At 37.8% G+C, this 20,973-nt stretch overlaps 2 protein-coding genes across 2 annotated transcripts; one reads left to right on the forward strand and one right to left on the reverse strand.

Moving 5' to 3' along the window:
* Window positions 1-1,571: 1,571 nt before the first annotated feature.
* ACTR8 (actin related protein 8) lies at window positions 1,572-12,062 on the forward strand. The gene is made up of 13 exons (XM_050904571.1): window positions 1,572-1,694; window positions 1,889-2,059; window positions 2,967-3,077; window positions 3,334-3,438; window positions 4,086-4,259; window positions 4,823-4,916; window positions 6,910-7,042; window positions 7,373-7,526; window positions 8,072-8,167; window positions 8,761-8,901; window positions 9,307-9,571; window positions 10,532-10,695; window positions 11,380-12,062. Exons 1-13 carry the CDS (start codon window positions 1,572-1,574, stop codon window positions 11,521-11,523), a joined length of 1,875 nt encoding a protein of 624 aa, XP_050760528.1. The 3' UTR covers window positions 11,524-12,062.
* Window positions 12,063-13,402: 1,340 nt separating this feature from the next.
* On the reverse strand, window positions 13,403-17,772 carry IL17RB (interleukin 17 receptor B). Its single transcript, XM_050904886.1, is given in 7 exon segments — window positions 13,403-13,830; window positions 13,833-13,899; window positions 15,283-15,404; window positions 16,027-16,068; window positions 16,423-16,436; window positions 17,268-17,395; window positions 17,758-17,772. Coding segments are annotated over 7 exon segments (816 nt in total).
* Window positions 17,773-20,973: the final 3,201 nt, after the last annotated feature.

Raw genomic sequence — 20,973 nt, forward strand, 5'->3', positions numbered from 1 at the left:
CATGTTTACTGTCTAAAGTCTTTGTATAGTTTCTGAACATTTTACTGTAGCTGCAAAGAAGTAAATTATATCTGGCTTGTCACAAGGCTGACTTTCTCATCATTTTTAGGAAAAAAATTATCGGCAGTAAGCCCTTTTCTGTTCAAATGAGGAAGAATACATATTTATATTTGATACAGAAGGTCCCTCAAGAGTCAAACTTAAAGCAGTGCTTCCTAATAGGTTTTGTATTTATTTTTGTCAGTACTAACATTCTGTACTTTGCTGTATTTTCATGGTATTCATGATACTCTAAAAACACTTTTGAAATGCAACTTACAAATTACTTTGTTTTACAATCCTTGCCTTTTACAAACTTGGTTCCTTCAGGCCCATAACGGGTTTTATAACATGCCTGGTTTATAAGCACCTCTTGAAACAGCTTCCTTCTCCATTATAAACTTACTCAAATGTGTACGTCTATTTGCTGTACAAATTTTGGTAAGACTTTTTTCAGTGAAATTAGGCTTTGTTTTTATTGCATGAAGAAAAAGGTAGTGAACTCAAATACTGAGTGCTAACACAGAAGAGTTATTTTCTTTCAAACATAACTACCTTTTAACTAATTTACCCCATTTCAGGATGGGAGTTTCTTATTGTTATTCTTGGGTTTTGTTTGGGGTTGGGGTTTTTTTGTTCAGTTGGAGAGGGCTGCATCTATTTGAGAAAAGATTAGCTGCCAAGAATCCAGATGAAATTATCTTCTACAAGATGCCACTGCAAATCTTTTACTTAAACCTCTCTAATAATCTCTTTAGCAGGAAATTACAACGTCCAACAACACCCTTGGTTAACATAAGCATCTACTAATTAGCTGGCTTTTGCCAGCTAGTTATGGTGAAATCCCCCCTCCGGTGGCTCCCACTCCTGCTACACGTACCCAACACAAAGTTACTATCTTTTAAACTTGCTGTGTAACAGCAGCCTGCAGTCTAATAAACAGATCTTCCTCAACTCCACTCAAACATCCCATTTCATAGTTCATAAAGGAGCTTCCCGCCCACAGATCAGGTGTGCACAGGTAGGTAGGTCATCGTTAGTTCTTCACAGGTGTATCACACGTATATCAGCTGTATTATGGTATTTTTTTAAAGTTGTTCGGAGGACTGTATTACCCTTCCTCCAGCCCCACCACCAGTAACAGCCCAGCTGACAGGGCTTGGCTGCTGCTAGGTGAGACCTCCCGCAGCCCGGAGCGGCGGAGGTGCTCCCCAGGCTTTCTGCTTACCGCTGCTCGTCCCCTCAGCGCAGAGGCCGGGGCAGTGCCCCGGCGCAGCCACTGCCTCTCCGCACCCCGCTGCGAGCCAAGCCGCGGCGGCCCGGGGCAGGCACCGGCGCCGCTGAGGGGGGGGGGACGGCCGGCCCGGCGAGCTCCCTCCCGCCTCTTCCCGCCGAGCCCCGCGCGGTACCTGCCCGAGGGGCGGCGCCGGGCGCGGGCCCGCCCGCTTCCGCCCCGCGCGAACGCCGGGCGCGGCGCCGCTCGGCCCTCGCAGGACCGGCTTCCGCGTGGCGCCGCTGGCCCGGCGGGGAGCATGACCCAGGCGGAGAAAGGCGAGGCGGAGAACGGCAAGGACAAGGAGCGCGACCGGGAGCGGGAGCAGCGCGGTGTCAAGCGGCCCATCGTCCCCGCCGCCGTGCCCGAGTCCCTGCAGGAGGTGAGGCCCGGCCGCCCGGGGGGCGGTGAGGGGCAGGGCGGCGGCTCCTCGGGGCGGTGCTCCCTTCCTGCTGGCCGAGCGGCTGCGCTGGGGTGGGGTGGGGGGGACCGGCCCGGGCTCTGCCTTTTAAAGGCCTGGGCGCGGGGAGACGCGGGGGCGGCTGCTCACTGCCGTGCGCCTGGTGGTGCTTTCAGCAAATACAGAGCAACTTCATCGTGGTGATACACCCTGGCTCGACGACTCTGCGGCTCGGGAGGGCCACGGACACGCTGCCCGTGGGCATTCCCCATGTCATCGCGCGGCGGCACAAGCAGCAAGGACAGGCGGCCTACAGAGACAGCTGGCTCCTGAGGGACGGGCTCAATGTAAGCCGGGCCACGCACCAGTGGCACATCCTCTGAACTTGCTAAAATGGATGTTTTAACTACATATTTCTGTTGCATTTTTTAGTTGTGTAATGTATATCTTCCCCTCATGCATTACGTTTTTCCAGCGAGGAATATGTCTCAAGACAAACTTTTTTCCCCTTTTAATGTGCCGTAGATGCCACCTTACTGAAGTCAGTAGATTTGCGCCAGTCTGTGTTAGGGCTTTATTTGATTTGTTCGCAATGAACTAAATGTAATAAATTGATAGGTTGAGGGTTTGTGCTCTGTGCAGTCAATGTGCTCATTGATTTCTCTGCTCTGTGGTCTGATATCACACACGGTATTTCTGTTTATAGAATGACAGCTGTAGAACTAGAATTGGACTGCTCCATTTGTGAATGCGTTGGTTACAAGTTGGCTTGTAACTTGGATAACGTAGCCAGTAATTTTAGTCTAACCTGCTCAAAAAGTATATGTAGTGATCTTATTCATACTTTGAATCTGTACAAAAAATCATTAATCAAATTAACGTCTCTAATATGAAACCTCAGCTTTAAATAATTGAGATCTATTTAAACATTTTTGCTCCCACTTAATATTTCTGTAGTTAAATAGATGATATCCTGAGTTTATCACTGTGGAGATGAAGTCCAGCAGCCATTATAATCTGTTAAAAGATTCAAATTGACTTAGACAAATAGGTATTGGGAACTCTAATATAAAAAAGAGTTTCTTTAAAAATAAGCGTATGTTCATTGTACAATGTGCAAACCTTCTGTCCTTTCTACAGTCTGTCAACTACAGTAATGATTTCATTGTTTAATAATAGCTTCAGTATTACCAACATACAGACATGTAGTTAGAAAGTAAGTATTTACGTTGCATATTTTTGGGTTTTGTTTAGAAACCTGAAAGTACCGAGCAGAGACAAAATGGCCTTAAAATGGTGGACCAAGCAATATGGTCCAAAAAGATGTCAAATGGTGCAAGGCGTATACCAGTGTCACCTGATCAGGTAACTCATTCTTAAGATTTTATTAAATTGTTCATTCACGTTGTCATTTGGTGTGATGCTATATTTTAGTGGAGAAGAATAGATATCCTTTATACAGCAAATATGGATAGTGCTATTATGTGACCTAACTTTGAAGATCTGAGAAAAGGAAGATTTAAAATGGTTCTTCGAGGGGTGGGGGGCTCTTTTTTCTTTTGTGCATAAAAAGTGACTGGTGAAATATTTATCAACAGCATTTGTTTTGATTACATTTCAGGCCAGGTCATACAACAGACAGATGCGGCCAGCTATTTTAGATCACAGCTCTGGGGCCAAGTGGACAAACACATCAAATCATCCTGAATTTTTGGTAGGAGAAGAGGTAAGATTCATTTTCCCGCTGAAATGAGGCTTAGTATTACGTTTTAATGCGGCTATGTAATCAGTAGCAGTCTGCTATATGTTAGTATGTATTGAAAGGCATATAAATGTAGTCAAGCAATACATGAGAAGCTTGACTATGGACTAACTGAATATTTATTATTCAGCAAGACCAGACTGTTTCCCCATTTGCCTAGCAAGTAATCTTGATCCTTTGCTCCTATAAATCAGTGTTTCTGCAGGGACTAGGTGAGAACTTTTCCCATGTGGTATAATTCAGCGAAAAGGCAAGAAACTGATAAAAGGATCAGTACATGGAATCACTGCTGAGTAATTAGGTATTCGTGAGCTTCAAAGAGTCTTTAAATTATTTTAGTTACTAATTTGAGATAATGGAAAAATACACTGTTATGTTGGTAGTAGATGTCCATGGATATGAAAATTCAAACAATTTAAACCATGTATTTAATGTCTTTTTTATTTTAATGCTTCATAATCATGCCCTATTAAAAAGAAATCTATTGTATTGCTGTCACATCGGTCTGAGTGCTGCTGTAGGTCTTGTATCTGCTTCTGAAATATTTTTCTAGTATTTGTTACTAATCTTTTGGGAAAAACAATACATAGAACATTGTCTCTTATTTTCAGGCACTGTATGTTAATCCACTAGATTCTTATAATATCCATTGGCCTATTAGAAGAGGGCAGCTGAATCTCCACACGGGACCTGGTGGCTCCCTCACTGCAGTATTAGCAGACCTTGAAGTTATATGGTCACATGCAATACAAAAATATCTGGAAATACCATTGAAAGACTTAAAGGTGAGGTGTGAACACGTTAATGTGGGCTGTATCCACTTCTGTAAACGTTACTGTAAAAGAGAAGCAACCTACTGTTATTGTTAGCCTCTTACTGGTGGTTTTCTTAAAGAATAAATTCTTTCTGCTGGTAAGCATGGTTCCTAAGACTTCATTTGGAATTTTGTGCATGTCTTTGAAACAAAAATTGTTAGCAGAACTTCTGCCAAGGAGGTTTGGAAATCCCATTATAGAAATTTCAGTCTTAGCCTGTTTGGGATTTTTTTGTTGACTAAAAAGGAGGCAGCTGAGGAATGGGTGCCTAATACTTGCATAATTTCTTCTTGCTGAGCAGGTGTTTTTCTCGTATCTGATGTACTTTTAAACATTTTAGTGACCTATGAACTCTTAACTTGGTACTTACTCTGAACTCATGTTTTAAATTATTAAACCCCTTCCCCCTTTCCATAATTTTGCTTCTTTTAATAACTTGTATATTATGTTTTCTTCCTTAGCATCAGGTATTCAAGAATGTAAAGAGAAACTTAATTTGAGAGCTGGCTTTAATTTACTGTTCTTATCTTCAGTACTACAGATGCATTTTACTAATTCCAGACATCTATAATAAACAACATGTGAAAGAACTGGTAAATATGATCCTAATGAAGATGGGCTTCTCAGGTAAAACCATACATAAGCAACCACTTAATGATTAATAGCATAAAGATTTTTTTTCTTTTACCTTTAAGGCACATTTTTGCACATCAGTCCCAGTTTGGCTGGGACTAGCACCTTTCATCTTTTGCTATTCCCATAACTGTTGTCTCTTTTAATGGCGCAAAATGGTTGGCTAGCATTGAAACAAGTTTCTTGGTTTGCTATTAGGTATTCCAACCGTGGGCTTCTCACTTCAGCTGAGATAAAAGTAGCAACACTCTGACTTCTCAAGTACTTCTAAAATACACGATGTTAACTCCACAGAGTATTAAGATTCTTAGACTTCAAAACAAAAGCATGTGATGTAAGGTGCTGCTACTGTCCTCTCTACAGGATGACATAATAGGAGGTTTCAGAGTTGCTTAAGTGCATACACTAAATATAGAAAGGCAATACAATTTTTAAAAAATAACCAAGTAATTGTTAGCTGCTTCTGCATGTTTATTTTTAGACTGGAAAACCCTCTGATGAAAAAGAGTAATGCAGTTTCCTTTCAGTTAAACTGCTGGAAGTTTCTGGCTAGTCTTCTGGAAGGAACTGCTGTAGTCTTAGCCATCTTTCTCTGATTTCACATTTAGAGAAAACACAGCAAGTCATTACGGAAGGCACAGTAATCCAGCCATATGGAGCATACATACTTAATTTGAAATAATCAGAGGAGTAGTACTTTTGGTGCTGCAAAGTCCTTTTTTGTATTAGGTATGCAAGGAAAGAGGCTTAAAAAGTGGACAAGAATAATAAGTTAAATGATAGAGTAAGTTAATTGTAAGATGTTGGAGATTAATACTGCTGTTGTTTAATAATTAATCAGTACATAGTGCAAGCAGTTCCCAAGTATTACTCAGCAGAGTATGTGCTTAGATACTATTGCTTCCCATCTGAAAGGATTAAGTAGGTGGTAAATAAACACTGCAAAAAGAGAGACTGATCTCATGAGATGTAAATTTTGTTCACATACATATATATATTTGTTTTGTTTCATTGTGTCAAATGAACAAGCCATATTGGCTGTTAGTTTTAGTTTTTGATCAGAATGGTTCTAAATCATACTTTGATTCCTCCTCAGTTTTTACATGGAAGTAATGTGAACAGTATCTAATAATACTACTATGTAAAAAAGTACTGGCACTAGGATAGAAGAATTTGCAGTTCGAATGTGTTAGCTTCAGAGGAACAGGAAGAATACTAAGAAAAAAATACAGAGCTTCATATTTATCTGATACATGAAAGTGAAAATCAGAAAGTATCATTAATAACTCTTCAGAGTGCCATTTCCTAAATAATAATTTGGTGAAGAGCTGAACTAATCATACAGCATAACTAAATTCTCTTAATCTATTTAAAAACATTTGCCTTTAAAACAGTAATTCTACTTAGTTTTTGTCTACAAAGCACAGCTCAATTGAGCTATTCTTTTCCTTCATTGGCTAGAAGGATAGACTGAAGCCTCCAGTATTTCTCAGGTTTAAGTATGGGCTTGTGATACAAAGGTGCTCTTTCACAGAGTTAAAGGTGGATTGAAAGGAAAGCAGACAGTGAAATTGGACCTTGTTTTATAACTATTTAAAGGACATATCTAAAATGCTAATGGTAATGATACTTGATTAAAATTAGAAAAAATTAGGAAAATGTTTCATGTGCATCTGGTAACCAAGACCCTGCAATACTGGTTACAAAAACAAGTAAAGTCTGGAGGCAGTATCTTTAAACTTGCAAAAAATAAGAACATTTGAATATAGGCATCCACCCCGCTCTTAGCTTTTCTCAGGACTTTAAGGGCCTACCCAACAAAAAAACTCTTAAGTCCCCCTTACCCCATCTGCACTAAATATACAAACTTTCAGTGCAGAGTCAGGCTGTTAGTAGATTTTCAGAGACATTAAGATGTCCTTTAAATGTCAGCAACATGGCTCTGGAGCTTGGCATAATTGGATATAATGTTTTCTCATATTGCTAGGAATTGTTGTACACCAGGAGTCTGTCTGTGCTACTTTTGGAAGTGGTTTAAGCAGCGCATGTATAGTAGATGTGGGAGATCAGAAGACAAGCGTTTGCTGTGTAGAAGATGGTGTTTCCCATCGCAACACCAGGTATCTTTTAATATGCTGAATTATTATAAGCATGTAGTTAGTTGCTTACTGAAGACTTGACTTCAAAACCAAGCAATTTTTTTTACAAATACAAGGGTTTTTTTACTGTGAGCTGCATGACAGGGTCTTCATGGTACAGTATGAACCTTAAAGAATTCTGACATCTTTAAAAGAAGAAAACAGGCAGAACTGATACTGTGCTGTACAAACTATGTGGACGTTATGATCACAGCATGTCTAAAATGTTGCTTGTATTCCTATGTATGCTACTGTAAAAGGCCAGTACTTCAGCAAATTAATAAAATAATCTTTTTCTTCTCTGTGCTTTAGGCTGTGCCTTGCATATGGAGGATCTGACGTGTCAAGGTGTTTTTACTGGCTCATGCAACGAGCAGGATTCCCATATAGAGACTGTCAGTTAACTAATAAGTTGGATTGCCTGCTGCTTCAGCACTTAAAGGAGACATTTTGTCATCTAGACCAGGTGAGAAGGGAAAATGGTATGTTCTCCAAGTAATTTTTTTTACTTTACAGAATGCTACTCTGGGGAACCCTTTTGTGAGTCTACAATTGCTTGTAAATGGAATAAAATGTAACATTTTACTCGTAGAATACTGGCAAAAGCTGGAGAAGCTTTAGACTTGAAGTATTTGTAACTTGTTTTATTTTTCTTCTAGTTGAAAGAATCCCAACTCTTAGAAAGGTAGTTTCTTTGTTCTTACTACTGAAAGAAGTTGATAATGGCTGCATATTTGCTGGTTTTCAACTTCAGTTTTGTAAGGCCTGCCAGCAGGTCTCTTCTTTCTGCACAAACCCTCATTTTAGAGGCTTAGGCATGCAGAAAGCTGTTTTGGCAGATTGTGCTACAAGGAAAAGACTTTAAAAAGAGTTCAAGAATAGGTAAATGAAATTCACAGTCTGAAGAGTTTTGTTGCTTTTTGTTGTTTCCTACAGTTCAAATAGATTATGCAGCTTAATAGAGAGATATACAAGATATAATTTTTTTTTTTACGTTGTTTTTGACCTTAGGATATTTCTGGATTGCAAGACCACGAGTTCCAGATTCGTCATCCGGATTCTCCAGCTTTATTATACCAGTTCCGATTAGGAGATGAAAAATTACAGGTGATTTTTTTTTTTTAATTACAAGAGTTATATTCAGCATTCAGGCTCAGGGCCTCACTTTGTATTGGTCCAGTGCTACTAAGCCCACATGATTTATGGATTGTTCTTAACATATGCTTGTTGGTAGTTTTAAAACTAATTCCTATATGTATGAATGGGCCTAATGTAGCACTGGCGGATGCACAAGACTTCCTAGCTAGCTTTAGCCAGAATGGTTGTAGCTTCAACTAAATATGATGATATTTATCCTTCAAGGGCAAGGAATGAATGCTAATTTTGAAAGTTTTTCATCTCACCATTGAATTTTCTAATTTTGTAACAAACTGCATTTGAATGCTTGTTTCTCATACAATGCCAGAATCCGTAAAGAAACCTATATACATGTACAATTGTATGTTTTGAGGTTTTTTTAATTATACAAAGCTGAAGACACTTTAGCCTTTTACAAAACTATTTGAAAAAAGTGTGTATTTAATTTTCAATTGTGAGAAAAATAGAACAAGCTTTTTCTCTTTTTATGGTAAATACAAACAAAACCCCAAAACACTGTTGTAAAACTGTAGTAAAATCATGTCAAATCTCTCATACCTCAGGCTCCAATGGCTCTGTTTTATCCAGCTACTTTTGGAATTGTTGGACAAAAAATGACAACCTTGCAACACAGGTCACAAGGTGACCCTGAGGATCCTCATGATGAACATTATCTGCTAGCCACACAAAGTAAGCAGGAGCAGGTGTGTGAATGCTCATTTTATTTTTCATTATTATTTAATTGGGGAATAAAATGAGGACTCATTAGCTCATCTCAGAAACCAAAGCTTGTTACCTGGGCCAGAAGCATTAAAAAATAAATTTAGAATAAGGAATTATGGATGTCTAGACAAGTCCTTAATTAGAACTGTTTATTTTCAGAGTCTAAGAGGGCTTCATATTACGGCATTGATACATCTGACGGAGTTCAAACTAAAACCCTTACTTTGAAAGTAAGGATTAAAATGAAATAATACAATGCTTAACCTTTCTGTGCAAAAGGGTGAAGGGAACTACAATGGTGCTTAGTTAAGTCTTTGTATTTTTCTGTAACCTGCTGAAGATCTTTTTGCATTTTTCATAGTTCAACTTGTTTTCTTGCTTTTAAGTCTGCAAAAGCTACAGCTGATAGAAAATCTATGTCGAAGCCTGGTGCGTTTGAGGGAGACTTGAGAGGCCAAGCCTCAGACATTTCAGAGAGGATCTACCCACAAGAAGTGGAACTGGGATCTTCCCAGAGTGATTGTATGATATCTGGAAATGATTCAGAGGAACCTTTAACTGCACACATGTCCAGGAAAACAGCTATTTCTCAGTTTGAAGGCAAAGCCTTAGGCCTTGACAAAGCCATTCTTCATAGTATTGACTGCTGCGGTAAGAATTACATTTGTACAATTCTGTAAAATATTGTTGTGGCTGGTTTAACCCCAGCCAGCAACTAAGCACCATGCAGCTGCTTGCTCACTCCTCCCCCCTCCCAGTGGGATGGGGAGGAGAATCAGGGAAAAAACGTAAAACTCATGAGTTAAGAACAGCTTAATAACTAAAATAAACAAATAAAATATAATAACAATAATACTACTACTACAAATAAATATAATAACAACAATAATAATAATTGTAATGAAAAGGAATAGAACAAAAAAAAAAGGGAAAAAAAAAAGAAATAAAACCCAAGGAAAAAAAAAAAGTCAAGCACAATGCAGTTGCTCACTACCCACTGACTGATGCCCAAGCAGCGATCCGCCCCTCCTGGCAAACTCCCCCCAGTTTATATACTGGGCATGACATTCTATGGTATGGAATATCCCTTTGGCTAGTTCAGGTCAGCTGCCCCGGCTCTGCTCCCTCCCAGCTCCTTGCACACCTGCTTGCTGGCAGAGCATGGGAAACTGAAAAGTCCTTGGCTTAAGATAAGCACTACTTAGCAACAACTAAAACATCGGAGTGTTATCAACATCATTCTCACACTAAATCCAAAACACAGCACTGTACCAGCTACTAAGAAGAAAATTAACTCTATCCCAGCTGAAACCAGGACAAATATGCATGTCAGTCAGTGTGGATTTATGGTAACTCCTATATTTTACCAAAGTAACACGTATGTCCCTAAAGTTTTCATCATCTCTAGAGTAGCTACACTGTTCCTTATACTTGCATCTTTGTTGAGGTTTCTTGAGCTAGATGTTTTGAATCTCCAAGGAATAGAACAAGAATTTTAAAAGCAAACGTCAGTTCTATCTGGTTTGACTTGCACTAAATTCTTTATAATACAAATACAGGCCATATTAACTTAAAAAAACAGATATATTTCTATATATCCATTCATTCCAGCATCTGATGATACAAAGAAGAAGATGTACAGCTCCATCTTAGTAGTGGGAGGAGGCCTTATGTTTCATAAAGCTCAAGAGTTTCTTCAACACCGAATTCTCAACAAAATGCCACCTTCTTTTAGAAGAGTCGTTGAAAATGTTGAAGTCATCACAAGACCTAAGGTATACTGTTAACTGGTAACTAAATGGTTAATAAACTATGATTGGGTGAAATCTTCAAAAGATTAAAAAAAATATATATTCTTTCAAAACCACAGATTAGTTGCACATCTGAGGAGATTTAGGAGAGCTTTCAGCTCGTAACATAGCGCTCTCCAATTATCAGCAGGAAGTTAGAGGTGTAACAAGAGTGTTACTAGCATTGATCACTGAAGTGTTTATTAGGTAAAGGCCATATTCTTAAAGAAGCAGTTAGTACTGGCCCATGAAGTTAACATGTCTGCTCAGCAAGAAATTGCGTTAGGGTTTTCATTACTATTAAGGTAAAAGAAAGTATGGCGTTAAAAGAGCAATTTTCATTTGGCATTAATCAGGCAAAATTTGTAAAATCAAAACTTGAGTATTTTTCAGAGCCTCCATTGCTGAGGGCAGGATGTCCATGACATGCCTACAAGGCATCTTAAAAAAAAAAAAAAAAAAAAAAGTGACTTCTTTAAACGCCTTAAATATTCTTTCCATATTTTTATCTCACTATTTTTTCCTGAATAATTTTGAAAAACTGCTTTTCTCTTCCCCTAACCCCCAAGATTCTAAGTGGTTAATGCTGTTGGAAAAATCAGGATACAAGTTTTGAGAACTACGCAAATTTACACCAGTGATTGTGTACAATCTGTGTTTTGAATTTAGGATATGGATCCCCGCTTAATTGCATGGAAAGGAGGTGCAGTTTTAGCGTGTCTTGATACAACTCAGGAGCTATGGATATATCAGCGAGAATGGCAGCGTTTTGGTGTCAGAATGCTACGAGAGCGAGCTGCATTTGTATGGTAATGGATATGTTTACAGTGGAACACGATTAATTGAGGATTCCTTTCCCCAAATGCCCCCTTTTTCCAGTGCAGAGGTATTGATCTTCTGCTGATAGATATTTTTGTATTTTATTAAAACTAACTTCAACTGAGATTTTTCCAAAAGTGGTGCAAAAGTCTTCAGCATTGCTATACTTCCTCTTTTGAATTGTATGCATTGAATTCTGTGTACAGAGTATCACAGTCATCTCCAAATTCACTACATTTATATTATACAGGTTATGTATATTAAAACTGCACAGTGTGGGAATTTGAGGTATAAAATATTGACGTGGCAGATGTTAAGCCAAGATTCATTCTAGATACATGTACACAGAAGCAATAGCTGAAGAGTGCAGTCTGTGGGTTTAATGCCTTATTTTGATTCATACTCTAATGTTACCGGGAGATGAAATTGTAACATAAGCGATCATCATGGAAAAAGTGAAATGGAGAACCCAAACTACAGTTAATGTTAGTATTTTGCTTATACAATAAATTATATTATTCAGTGGAAAGACTTAAGAATTTGAAAGTGGAGTATTTTTTCTTGCCTGTTCTCATCATCAAAAGCTCTTGCTAGCTTTTCGTTATCCATGGTCTTTTCCCTATTATCTATCCATTATCTTTTCCCTATTTAAAAAATCCAATATAATACACTCAAAAGAACTAGATGCATTTTTATATAGCCAGCACCAACCTCAATCCTGTGGTACAGGCACATGGGCTTTTTCTCCCAACAAATATCCTTAGTTACAGAAGTGCTATTTGTTGGTTTTTTTCCTCTGTAATGAAGGCTCCCACAACCCTCAGATCACACGTCAAATCCATATCTGCAATTATAGTCTAGATTAAAACTATTAAAACATTTCTAACAATATAATAAATATCAAAGATGAATTAATGTCGTTTCTACAAAGCACACAAGAAAGAACTGACTTCCTTTTAATCTGCTTTCATTAGAAGTTCTAAAGAGAAAGGATATTTCCGCCCAAATTATGCTGTAATCTTATCTCGAAGTATTTTACTGCAGGCTGTGATTACATTCTTGTATTTTATTTAAGACTAGGACCTTTGGGCTCTCTTTTGTTGAAGATAGCATACAATACTTCAAATTTTACTCTGGCAAGATTAGATGTCATTGCTGGGTTTGTTTTTTTGAGGGAGAAGGGGGCATTCCCTTCAAGAAAAGGGTCCAGAATTCCTGTTATGGAATAAATGTATTGTTTTAAGTCGTGTGATTGTGATACAGAAGAGAAAGTACACATGTACAAAGATCTTTTTTAGATTTGTTGATATACAAATGGTTCTCCACGGCAAACATTTCACAACTTCACATCAGTGGGTGCTGACGCTTGGACACACTGAAGGGTGAGGTAAATTACCCCACTTTAAAAGCTACATTATTCTTACAACAGCATATCAAACGTGCTGTAAATGCACACTGTAACTCAGCAAAGAAACAGAGTCACAAAAGCAGCCTTTAAGTCATGTTGGAAAACCTGTGCTGCTTAACTGCACCTGAGGCTCCCATAAGTTAACTTCACAAACTCTACACAGAGGAGAGCAGTACTTCTAAATTACTTGATGGACTGTGTTCTGGTGTTTACACAACCAGTTACTTCTGACTGATAGTTTTATTTGAGCATAAATTTCTTATCATTATTTCATTTCTTATTATGGAAGTCACTTCTTAGTTTGCCACAACTTAGAAATGCTTTGTTCAGGATTTATTTCAAACAAGTAAGCTTGTATTAAATATGGCCCAGTAGCTACAGTGCCCTACTGTTTGTTCAGCTATTGGTACTTTTGTCCTCAGTTTTGTAAGACTAGAGCTCAATATCTAGACACCTGTTAATTTCCTATTTCTTGCCATGCACCTCATTGCATGAAACAGAAAGGTCTCTGCAGAAGTTCTCAATGTCCTTCATAAGACAGTATTTTGGACAGAAGTTCAGAGCACTTGGTGAAGTGTCTTGTGAACTCACCTTATCAATGAAAGAAACAACTATATATTTTTGTACAGAGGACTGATTTGTCGTGTCACTGCAGAAGAGGTTAACTGCAAGAGTGAACATATTTTCCATGTTACTGTGGTTTCTCATGCTTTTACAAGAAACATCACATGCAGCAGCAGTAGGGTTTGAACTGAGGAAAATCACGCGATCTGCTGCTGCTTTTTGAGCACCAAGCCATTGTACGGGACCTTTTTCAGCAATTCTCCTTTTCTCCCACATGTCTAGAATAACATCAGTCTGGCAGCCCTCATGCAGGAGTTAGCAAAAGAAAGGACAGTGTGATGAAAACACACTTCTTCTGGATATATAACCAGTACTTTAACACGTAGTTGTAGCTGTACCTGATGGAAGAATCGCCTCTTAAATGAATCTGTTTAACAAAAAAGACACTATATGCTTTCTTAAAATGTCAGTATTTCTAGAAACAATGTAAACAAAATTTGAACGGCATTGTAAATTGGTATGGAGGGGTTGACTCTGTGCCTCTTACTTTTTCCTAGAAAAAATTAGATACCTTTGTATAAAAGTATGAAAAGCAAAAATAGTGAACTAAAATTAGAATTTAGAGCTCAGATTCCCATCTTCATGATGAAATAGATCCAACTTAGACAATTTATCTGCACTTCATCTCTCCAAGAATGTTGAAAATAATTTAGCAAAACTGTTCAGTAGCTAGAACAGTTTAAGGTCTACTCCGAGTGAGCAGCCTTGCATTACAGACTGATGAGAAGAGGGTAGCAGAGGCATGGTACTTAATCTGTTAGTCATTCTGCAAAACTAATACTGTGAAAAAAAGTGCTAAGCAAACAAAAATTAAACAGCAAAATGCTCACATGACCCCAGCTGATGTTTGCTAAAGAGGAAAGGGCTAAGCAAAAATTGTCCACACTCTAAATGGTTCACTGTTATTACAAGTATTTAAGAGATTAAATATTTACTCTCCATTTAGGAAAAAAACGGAAGGAAAAAGGCTAAGCCTGCATTCGCAGGTAGTGTGGTAGAATGGCAGAGACTACAGAGCAAAACAATTGGGGGCCAATGAACAGATTTCTGCACTAAGTATTTCAGGGGAGTTACTGCAGCCTAGCCCTAGTCCAGACCTGTGGCCTGCATACCCATTAGTGGTTGGACTATGTTAGATTCATTAGAGCACATCTTCCACTTTAATTTCATCTGAGAGAATCAAGGCTGCATTCCTCAACCACCCTGCAATACGAACCAAACTGTAGTGAGGCTGGTGGGCAATTCCCTTCAAAAGCACAATACTGATTTAAACTAAAACGTTAATGTAATTGTCTTTAAATCTACTAGTCTGATATAACAAAGCAGGGTGAATATCTCAGTAGGAATTACAAGCAAGGTGCGTTTCATGTTAGTGAAGCCTAATTAAGCAGTTACTATATTTTCTTATGTTTTCATGTTCATTGATTAATCTCATTCTGAACAAAATAATATTGTTTAAAAACATTCTTAAAAATAAAGAATATAATCTCAAAAAGTAAAATAACACATTGTAACAGTGGAGCAGAGCTCTTCTGAAAGCAACGACAGTTCTTTTAGACCATCTCCTCGGTGCTTGCTGGCCAGCTGTGCTGATTTGACTTCAGTGGAAGCACATGCCTCCTGCTGTGCTAACACAGAAGGAGAACTTAGAGAACTATGCTTTCAATTTATTATGATTTAACAGAAAATTATCTTTGCTTCCACTTTTTTTCAATAAGTACTTCATACTTTTGACGCTCAAAAAGCAATATTAAATATTCAAGCCCAAGACTGCTTGTTGTAAAATTCACTTTTAATTCTGTCTCTGTTTTACAAACAGTTATATTTGGATTCCACAAACTTCCTGAGGGTTGAAAAGATTTCAGTTTAAAATTGTTAATAACTGCGTAAGTGATGAAGTGGATTTCTATGACTGTGCTTGTGATAGGCACGATGCACCCTGCAGATGGCAGCTTATGACCTAACAGATTGTTGGTGCTTTTGAAGGGGCAAGTCAGAAGTGTTAGTTACAACAGGGACCCCCGCAGTTGTTTGAATTCAGGCACTGTTGCTTGAAAACGTGTGTGGTAAAAATATCTAGCCCATTAAACCTCCAACAGATTTAGAAACAGTAGTACTCAGTATTAATGACACATCCGCATGCTCAAATCTGCAAAGAATTTGTTTAGTCTGCTAAAGGTACTTTTGTTCATGTTATAGTGTACCAACCAGTAACTAGGCTAAATTCATCATCTCAGAGAAACCAAGAAAATTTCTCAATCCCATATTCACGAGTTAAAATATGGCATTATTATCTAAATTAACCTGTACAGAATTCTCAAAATTCCTATTTTAAGGCCATGACTATGATATAGGGAAAGATTCAGAAGCAGGTCTTAGATCCTATTCAATATTCAGGAAAAGATGATATTGTGAAACATTCATTTTTCCCCCTTGAGTATGATGTCTATATGTGTACATAGCACCCATTTCAATACAACTTTTGCTGTATTTCATTACATTACAGCCTGTGAATTTAAATGGATATTTAAAATTTTAGCAAATGCATGATCTGTGTGCATTTCCACTAAAGTCTATTAAAATATGCCTAAATGAATCCCTAAGTACAATATATTTTAGAAAGGACTATTCAAAATAGGTACTAGCCTAATTAGCTCCTGCTCCATTAACAGTGGTTTTGTCTTATTTTCTATCACTGTCCTTACTTCTGTCACCACCTCCTCAAACATGCACGCGCTCACACAAAACACACTACACTTACATAATCTTCATAGACAGCTGCCTAAAATACGATAGTGATGAGTAGGCATTAAGTAAAAAAATCCCAGTGGTCTTTCTTGTGGCAACAAAAGCTTGTTTACCAGCGATTATCTTACTGCAGATTAAAAGAAACCAAAAGAAATGCATCCCAGTTTCAGGCTGCTCTGCCTATTATCTAACTCGCGACAATACAAGTCAAAACAAGAAAGAAAATAAACAGGTATGACCTATTTCAAACTATAGTTAATTCAACCTCGTCTAGCTGGAGAACGTCCTCTGTATGGAAGAGTACTATGTACACAGCAGCAACGCCTTGACCCTGACCTGAGAAGTCAAATCTTTAAGGGAGGTATAACGAATATGGCTGCCTTCTCATTACTAAGGAGGACACCCGCTCTCCTGGTGACCAGGTGTCCTGGAGAACAAGCACCGAGCTGGTGCTTGTCTTTGTGTGGAGACAGAGATCACCAGTTCTACAGTATCAAGCAAAATGACGATAACAACATGTTCTTCTTTAAAGCACCTCTAAACTTATAGGCTGCCTTAAAATTTTAGAGAAATAATAATATTCCTGATTAATGTTTATTAAGAACTACATTGAAAAACTGTATAGCTAAAAGTGTAAATTCTTTTAAAATTGACAGCAGAAGAAATATTTTTTCCTTTGAAAAGCAATATGCATTTCTCTGTTGCTAAAAGATAAATGGCAAGCAAACACAGAAACAAAACAAGCATGGGGAAAAAAAACCCAACTAATAAACCACTGCTAAAGAGCTGGCTGTATTTGAGTTCTCAGCTTTGATGACTGTGTGTCTATAGGGTGTTAGATTCCAAAACACATTGAAAACAGAAGCCATTTCTGGCCTTATTAAGGAAATCTGTGCAATAACGTGGATGAAAAAAAAAAATAGTAGTATCATTTAGCAGAAAATGCTTGATAAATTACCTGGTGTAGTTAGCAAAAAGGATTTTGATAGAAAAATCCTCTTTTATATTTGCTGGGGGCAGACTGTAAGCATGGATGAAATATTTTGTTTCCAGTTCTACAGGGAATCCAATATAATGGAACAGCCACTAAAATAAAAATGAAGAAAAGTTTACTTCAAGGACTTAATACAAAGATAGATATATACAATCCTAATGGGACCAGGTTTAACAGAGGAGAATTTATATAGATTAGTAACTGCTAACAGTTACTTTAAAAGTGCACTTGAAAAGGACAAAAATAGATTTTTAGGAAAAGAGAATTCCATACTCAGAGACAGGAGCAAGATATCGAGTGTCAATTTCATTACTATGTATATGCACACCTATAGCTTGCAGCCAATATTAAATAATTAAAATTTAAGCCCACAACGAAGGAGGGTTGTCCCCTATCACACCATCCTCTGTCCCAGATAATCCAATGACAGATCATGTATTCTGGCTTGTGTTACCCTGGCTCTAAGCATCCATTTGAGAACAGAAGGAGAGATTAAGTTCTGGAAAAGAAATAGGCTAATTTTCCCATAGCTTTGTTCTCAGTCTCCGAAAACACAGGGCTCAAATCCCTCTTTCATTAAACATCTGAAGGAAGTATAAAACTACTATTTTTTCTTTCTCAGGTCACTTTTTACTAACTTCAGCAGAGGGGAAATTTTTACTCCATACTTTTAAATGTCACTTCCCTATTCCCCACCTTCTTCTTCCCAAACTAAAATTAGTGAAGAAAACAACTACTTAAAAATATTCTTACTCTTTGATTACCGACTGCAGTTTGTCTTCAAAACTTTTCTGTATAATTGCATCAAAAACACTGAAAACATTCAACAATTCCTTTGCTGGTTACACAAATCTTTGTGGCTGTCAGTTCTTTGATGCTGGCTAGAAGTAAAGATGACATTTGCTGGTCAATAAAAAATAAAAGTTGTTTCACCTCATAGAATATTAAACACAGAAAGCTTCTGTGACAATCGTTTCTCTGAATAAAACTTAGCAATTTTAAAATTTGCCACGTACTTGAGCCTTTGGCCTGTTTACAGAACTAACACCAGAGACTGTAATACCTTTCTCAATTTGTTTTATCCAGTTCATACCATGCTCATCACTCTAAAGCAAAAAACATCCAAGTTATTAAAGCACAAAACATCTAAGTAATACTCTCTGCTTTTCCGCTCTCCACTCAGTCACAGGTATACTTCCATTGTGTCTTTGTACCTGTGTCTGTCCTTGCAGCTCTAATAAAGTGATTTTCATCTTTTCATTGCAGACCTAAAAACATCCCACTGAAGGCAGAAAATTCTATATAAAATATCTTATATTCTAACAAGTGTGGCCCCAGATCTGGGAACCAGAATTCATAATTCTGCTGGGGAAAAGTGGACTCTGAAGTTTTATACGATATTATAATTTCTCACCCTCTCCATGTCCACAGGCTATAAGCTACCTTTATGTCCCCTGCACTCCACAAATAACACCTACCTTATCTTTTGTGAGAAGATCAGTAAGATACTCTCCTCCCTAGACTCCAAACATTTTTTCCCAGCTTGTATTTAGCTTTGACATCCACTGCTTTTGTTTCTAACATAAAGGAAGGTTTGATGTGCAAAACCTTGGCTATTTTTTCTCAACATAGTACTTTTGCCTACAAGCCCTGTCACGTCCATGGTTCCTGATGGCATAGTATCTTGTTTTATGACTGCAACCATGTCATTAACAAATCAAAAGCTTTACTGAACATGTATTTGCTCCTTACAGGGGCCGGCTGCATTCACTGTAACAATGCACCCAGAGCCACAAAGGCAGTTAATATATTGGTCAACCCAGGAGAAAATACTTCTATTGATTTGGAAGCATGTAGGTTTATACAAACCAATCTCTTCAGAACAATTATCTGTCTTAAACCTTGATGGTTAAACTGGAAGGCAGTAGCATACCTTTTATTTGCTCATGCCACATTTCTGGCATTACCCTCTGCAGTTCATTTTCTTATTCTCCTTAGGATCCCCACCAGCCACTGTGACAACAAACTTACCATCTGTGCTGAGGCTCCGACTTATATTCATGGAATAGGACTGAAATTGTGTTTCAACTTCTTTTTCAACCCATACAGCACTGAGATTATGAAGATCTGCTGGTGCAATGCCGTACCACTTTCTCAGCTCAGGAGCAGAACCTTGTGAAGAAATATAGCCAGGAATTAAAATAGGCTGATCATAGCTAACATATCCCCATCTGTCCATCATCTCTGGATTGCATGTTTACCGGGGGCGGGGGGGAATAAAAAAAGTAAAAAAAAAAAAAAAAAAAAAAAATCACACTTTTAATTTTGAATTTCGCTATCAGTTTATGAATAACAAAGCCATTCTTCTCCCATGCACCCAGAAAAATCTCTCTCTAGAATCACAGAATGAAGAACCTGATGTTTACTTCCTTTCTTGTTTAGCTAGATGAAAACTATTTGTCTCAAGCTACAGTGACTGATAAAAATCAAAAGAGATACAAGCAGATAAAGTCATAATACTAACATAGGTTTGTAGATCACATGTTTGTGGGATGTTTTCTGTACCAGTACATACATATCTCTTTCATTATACGTAAGGTGAAAACATTTCTTGTAAAAGAAACTAAGCCATACTTCTTAAAAGTATGCAAAATGCATACTTTGCAAAATGCAATAGCCCTGGGACTCATGAACTAATCCTGTGTCTGGCAACGCAATGAGCTGAAACAAACGGTCAGAATTCCAGCATTCCTTTGGATGGACCAGAAGTTATGCAACAAAAATGGAACTCCTCTCCTGCAGGACTGAGCAATGGCCCTTATCCTAAGAGTTTGTCAGGAAGAAGTTGGGAGGCAACTAGAAATCCATCTGAGAAGGGAGGTAAGTTCCTGGGAGCATTGAGATGTGGAAGACAAATTTAACTGGAATCTGTTTTATCAGGGAGACAGCAAGAAAGAGAGAAAATTTAAAGAAGGACAGTGCAACACAAGTTCTAGGTATGTAAAGAAAGTATGCCACTTTTAGTTTATTTTAGCAATCACGGATTAGAAACTGGATTTTTTAAAAAACTTTCTATTTGTATGTACCTGTTTCTAAGCCACACACAACAGACTGTAAGAAAGAAAAGTAGTGTTATTTTTTTATTATTATTATTATATTGCTTACAATTTAGTGAAGCTAACTTTAATTGTTAAATTTCAGAGGTTTGAATCTGCACTTTTCATTGAAAGACAAACAAAAATTACTCAGCTCCATGGACTACAAAGATACATTATTTGACTTTTAAATAAGCGTATCTTATCTGCACACGCATCGCAGCTCTGCAGATGCTGGCTGTCTGAACAGAACTGAAAAAATGCTGCATGATTGTAAGACATTTGGACCAAGAACACGGACTGACAAGTTACTGGAAAATAAAAAAGAAAACTGAAACCTTGTCCAGGCGACAACTGCTATTCTGTGGCTTTTGGGGATTAGAAAAACTAGCCTGAGGCCATCTTTGTTAGGTCTTCAAGGACTTCCTTGCCGAATTATGCAAACATTGAGGAATTGTTTCGCAAGTTTTTAATCTGACTGTGTATTCAAATTAAAATGAAAGAAGTTTTGCTGTGAGCAAAATTATGTGCAAGTAAAACATCAGTCCTTCCTAAATCTCAAGGAACATCCACTA

The sequence above is a fragment of the Gymnogyps californianus genome, chromosome 13 (genome assembly GCF_018139145.2).
Source record: "Gymnogyps californianus isolate 813 chromosome 13, ASM1813914v2, whole genome shotgun sequence".
NCBI lineage: Eukaryota > Metazoa > Chordata > Aves > Accipitriformes > Cathartidae > Gymnogyps > Gymnogyps californianus.

Excerpts from the sequence above, each read along its gene's own strand:
- ACTR8 (XM_050904571.1), top strand. The coding sequence starts at position 1,572 with ATGACCCAGGCGGAGAAAGGCGAGGCGGAGAACGGCAAGGACAAGGAG. Across the intron at positions 3,439-4,085 it reads AATTTTTGGTAGGAGAAGAG|GCACTGTATGTTAATCCACT; the intron begins GTAAGATTCATT and ends TCTTATTTTCAG. Across the intron at positions 8,168-8,760 it reads TAGGAGATGAAAAATTACAG|GCTCCAATGGCTCTGTTTTA; the intron begins GTGATTTTTTTT and ends CTCATACCTCAG.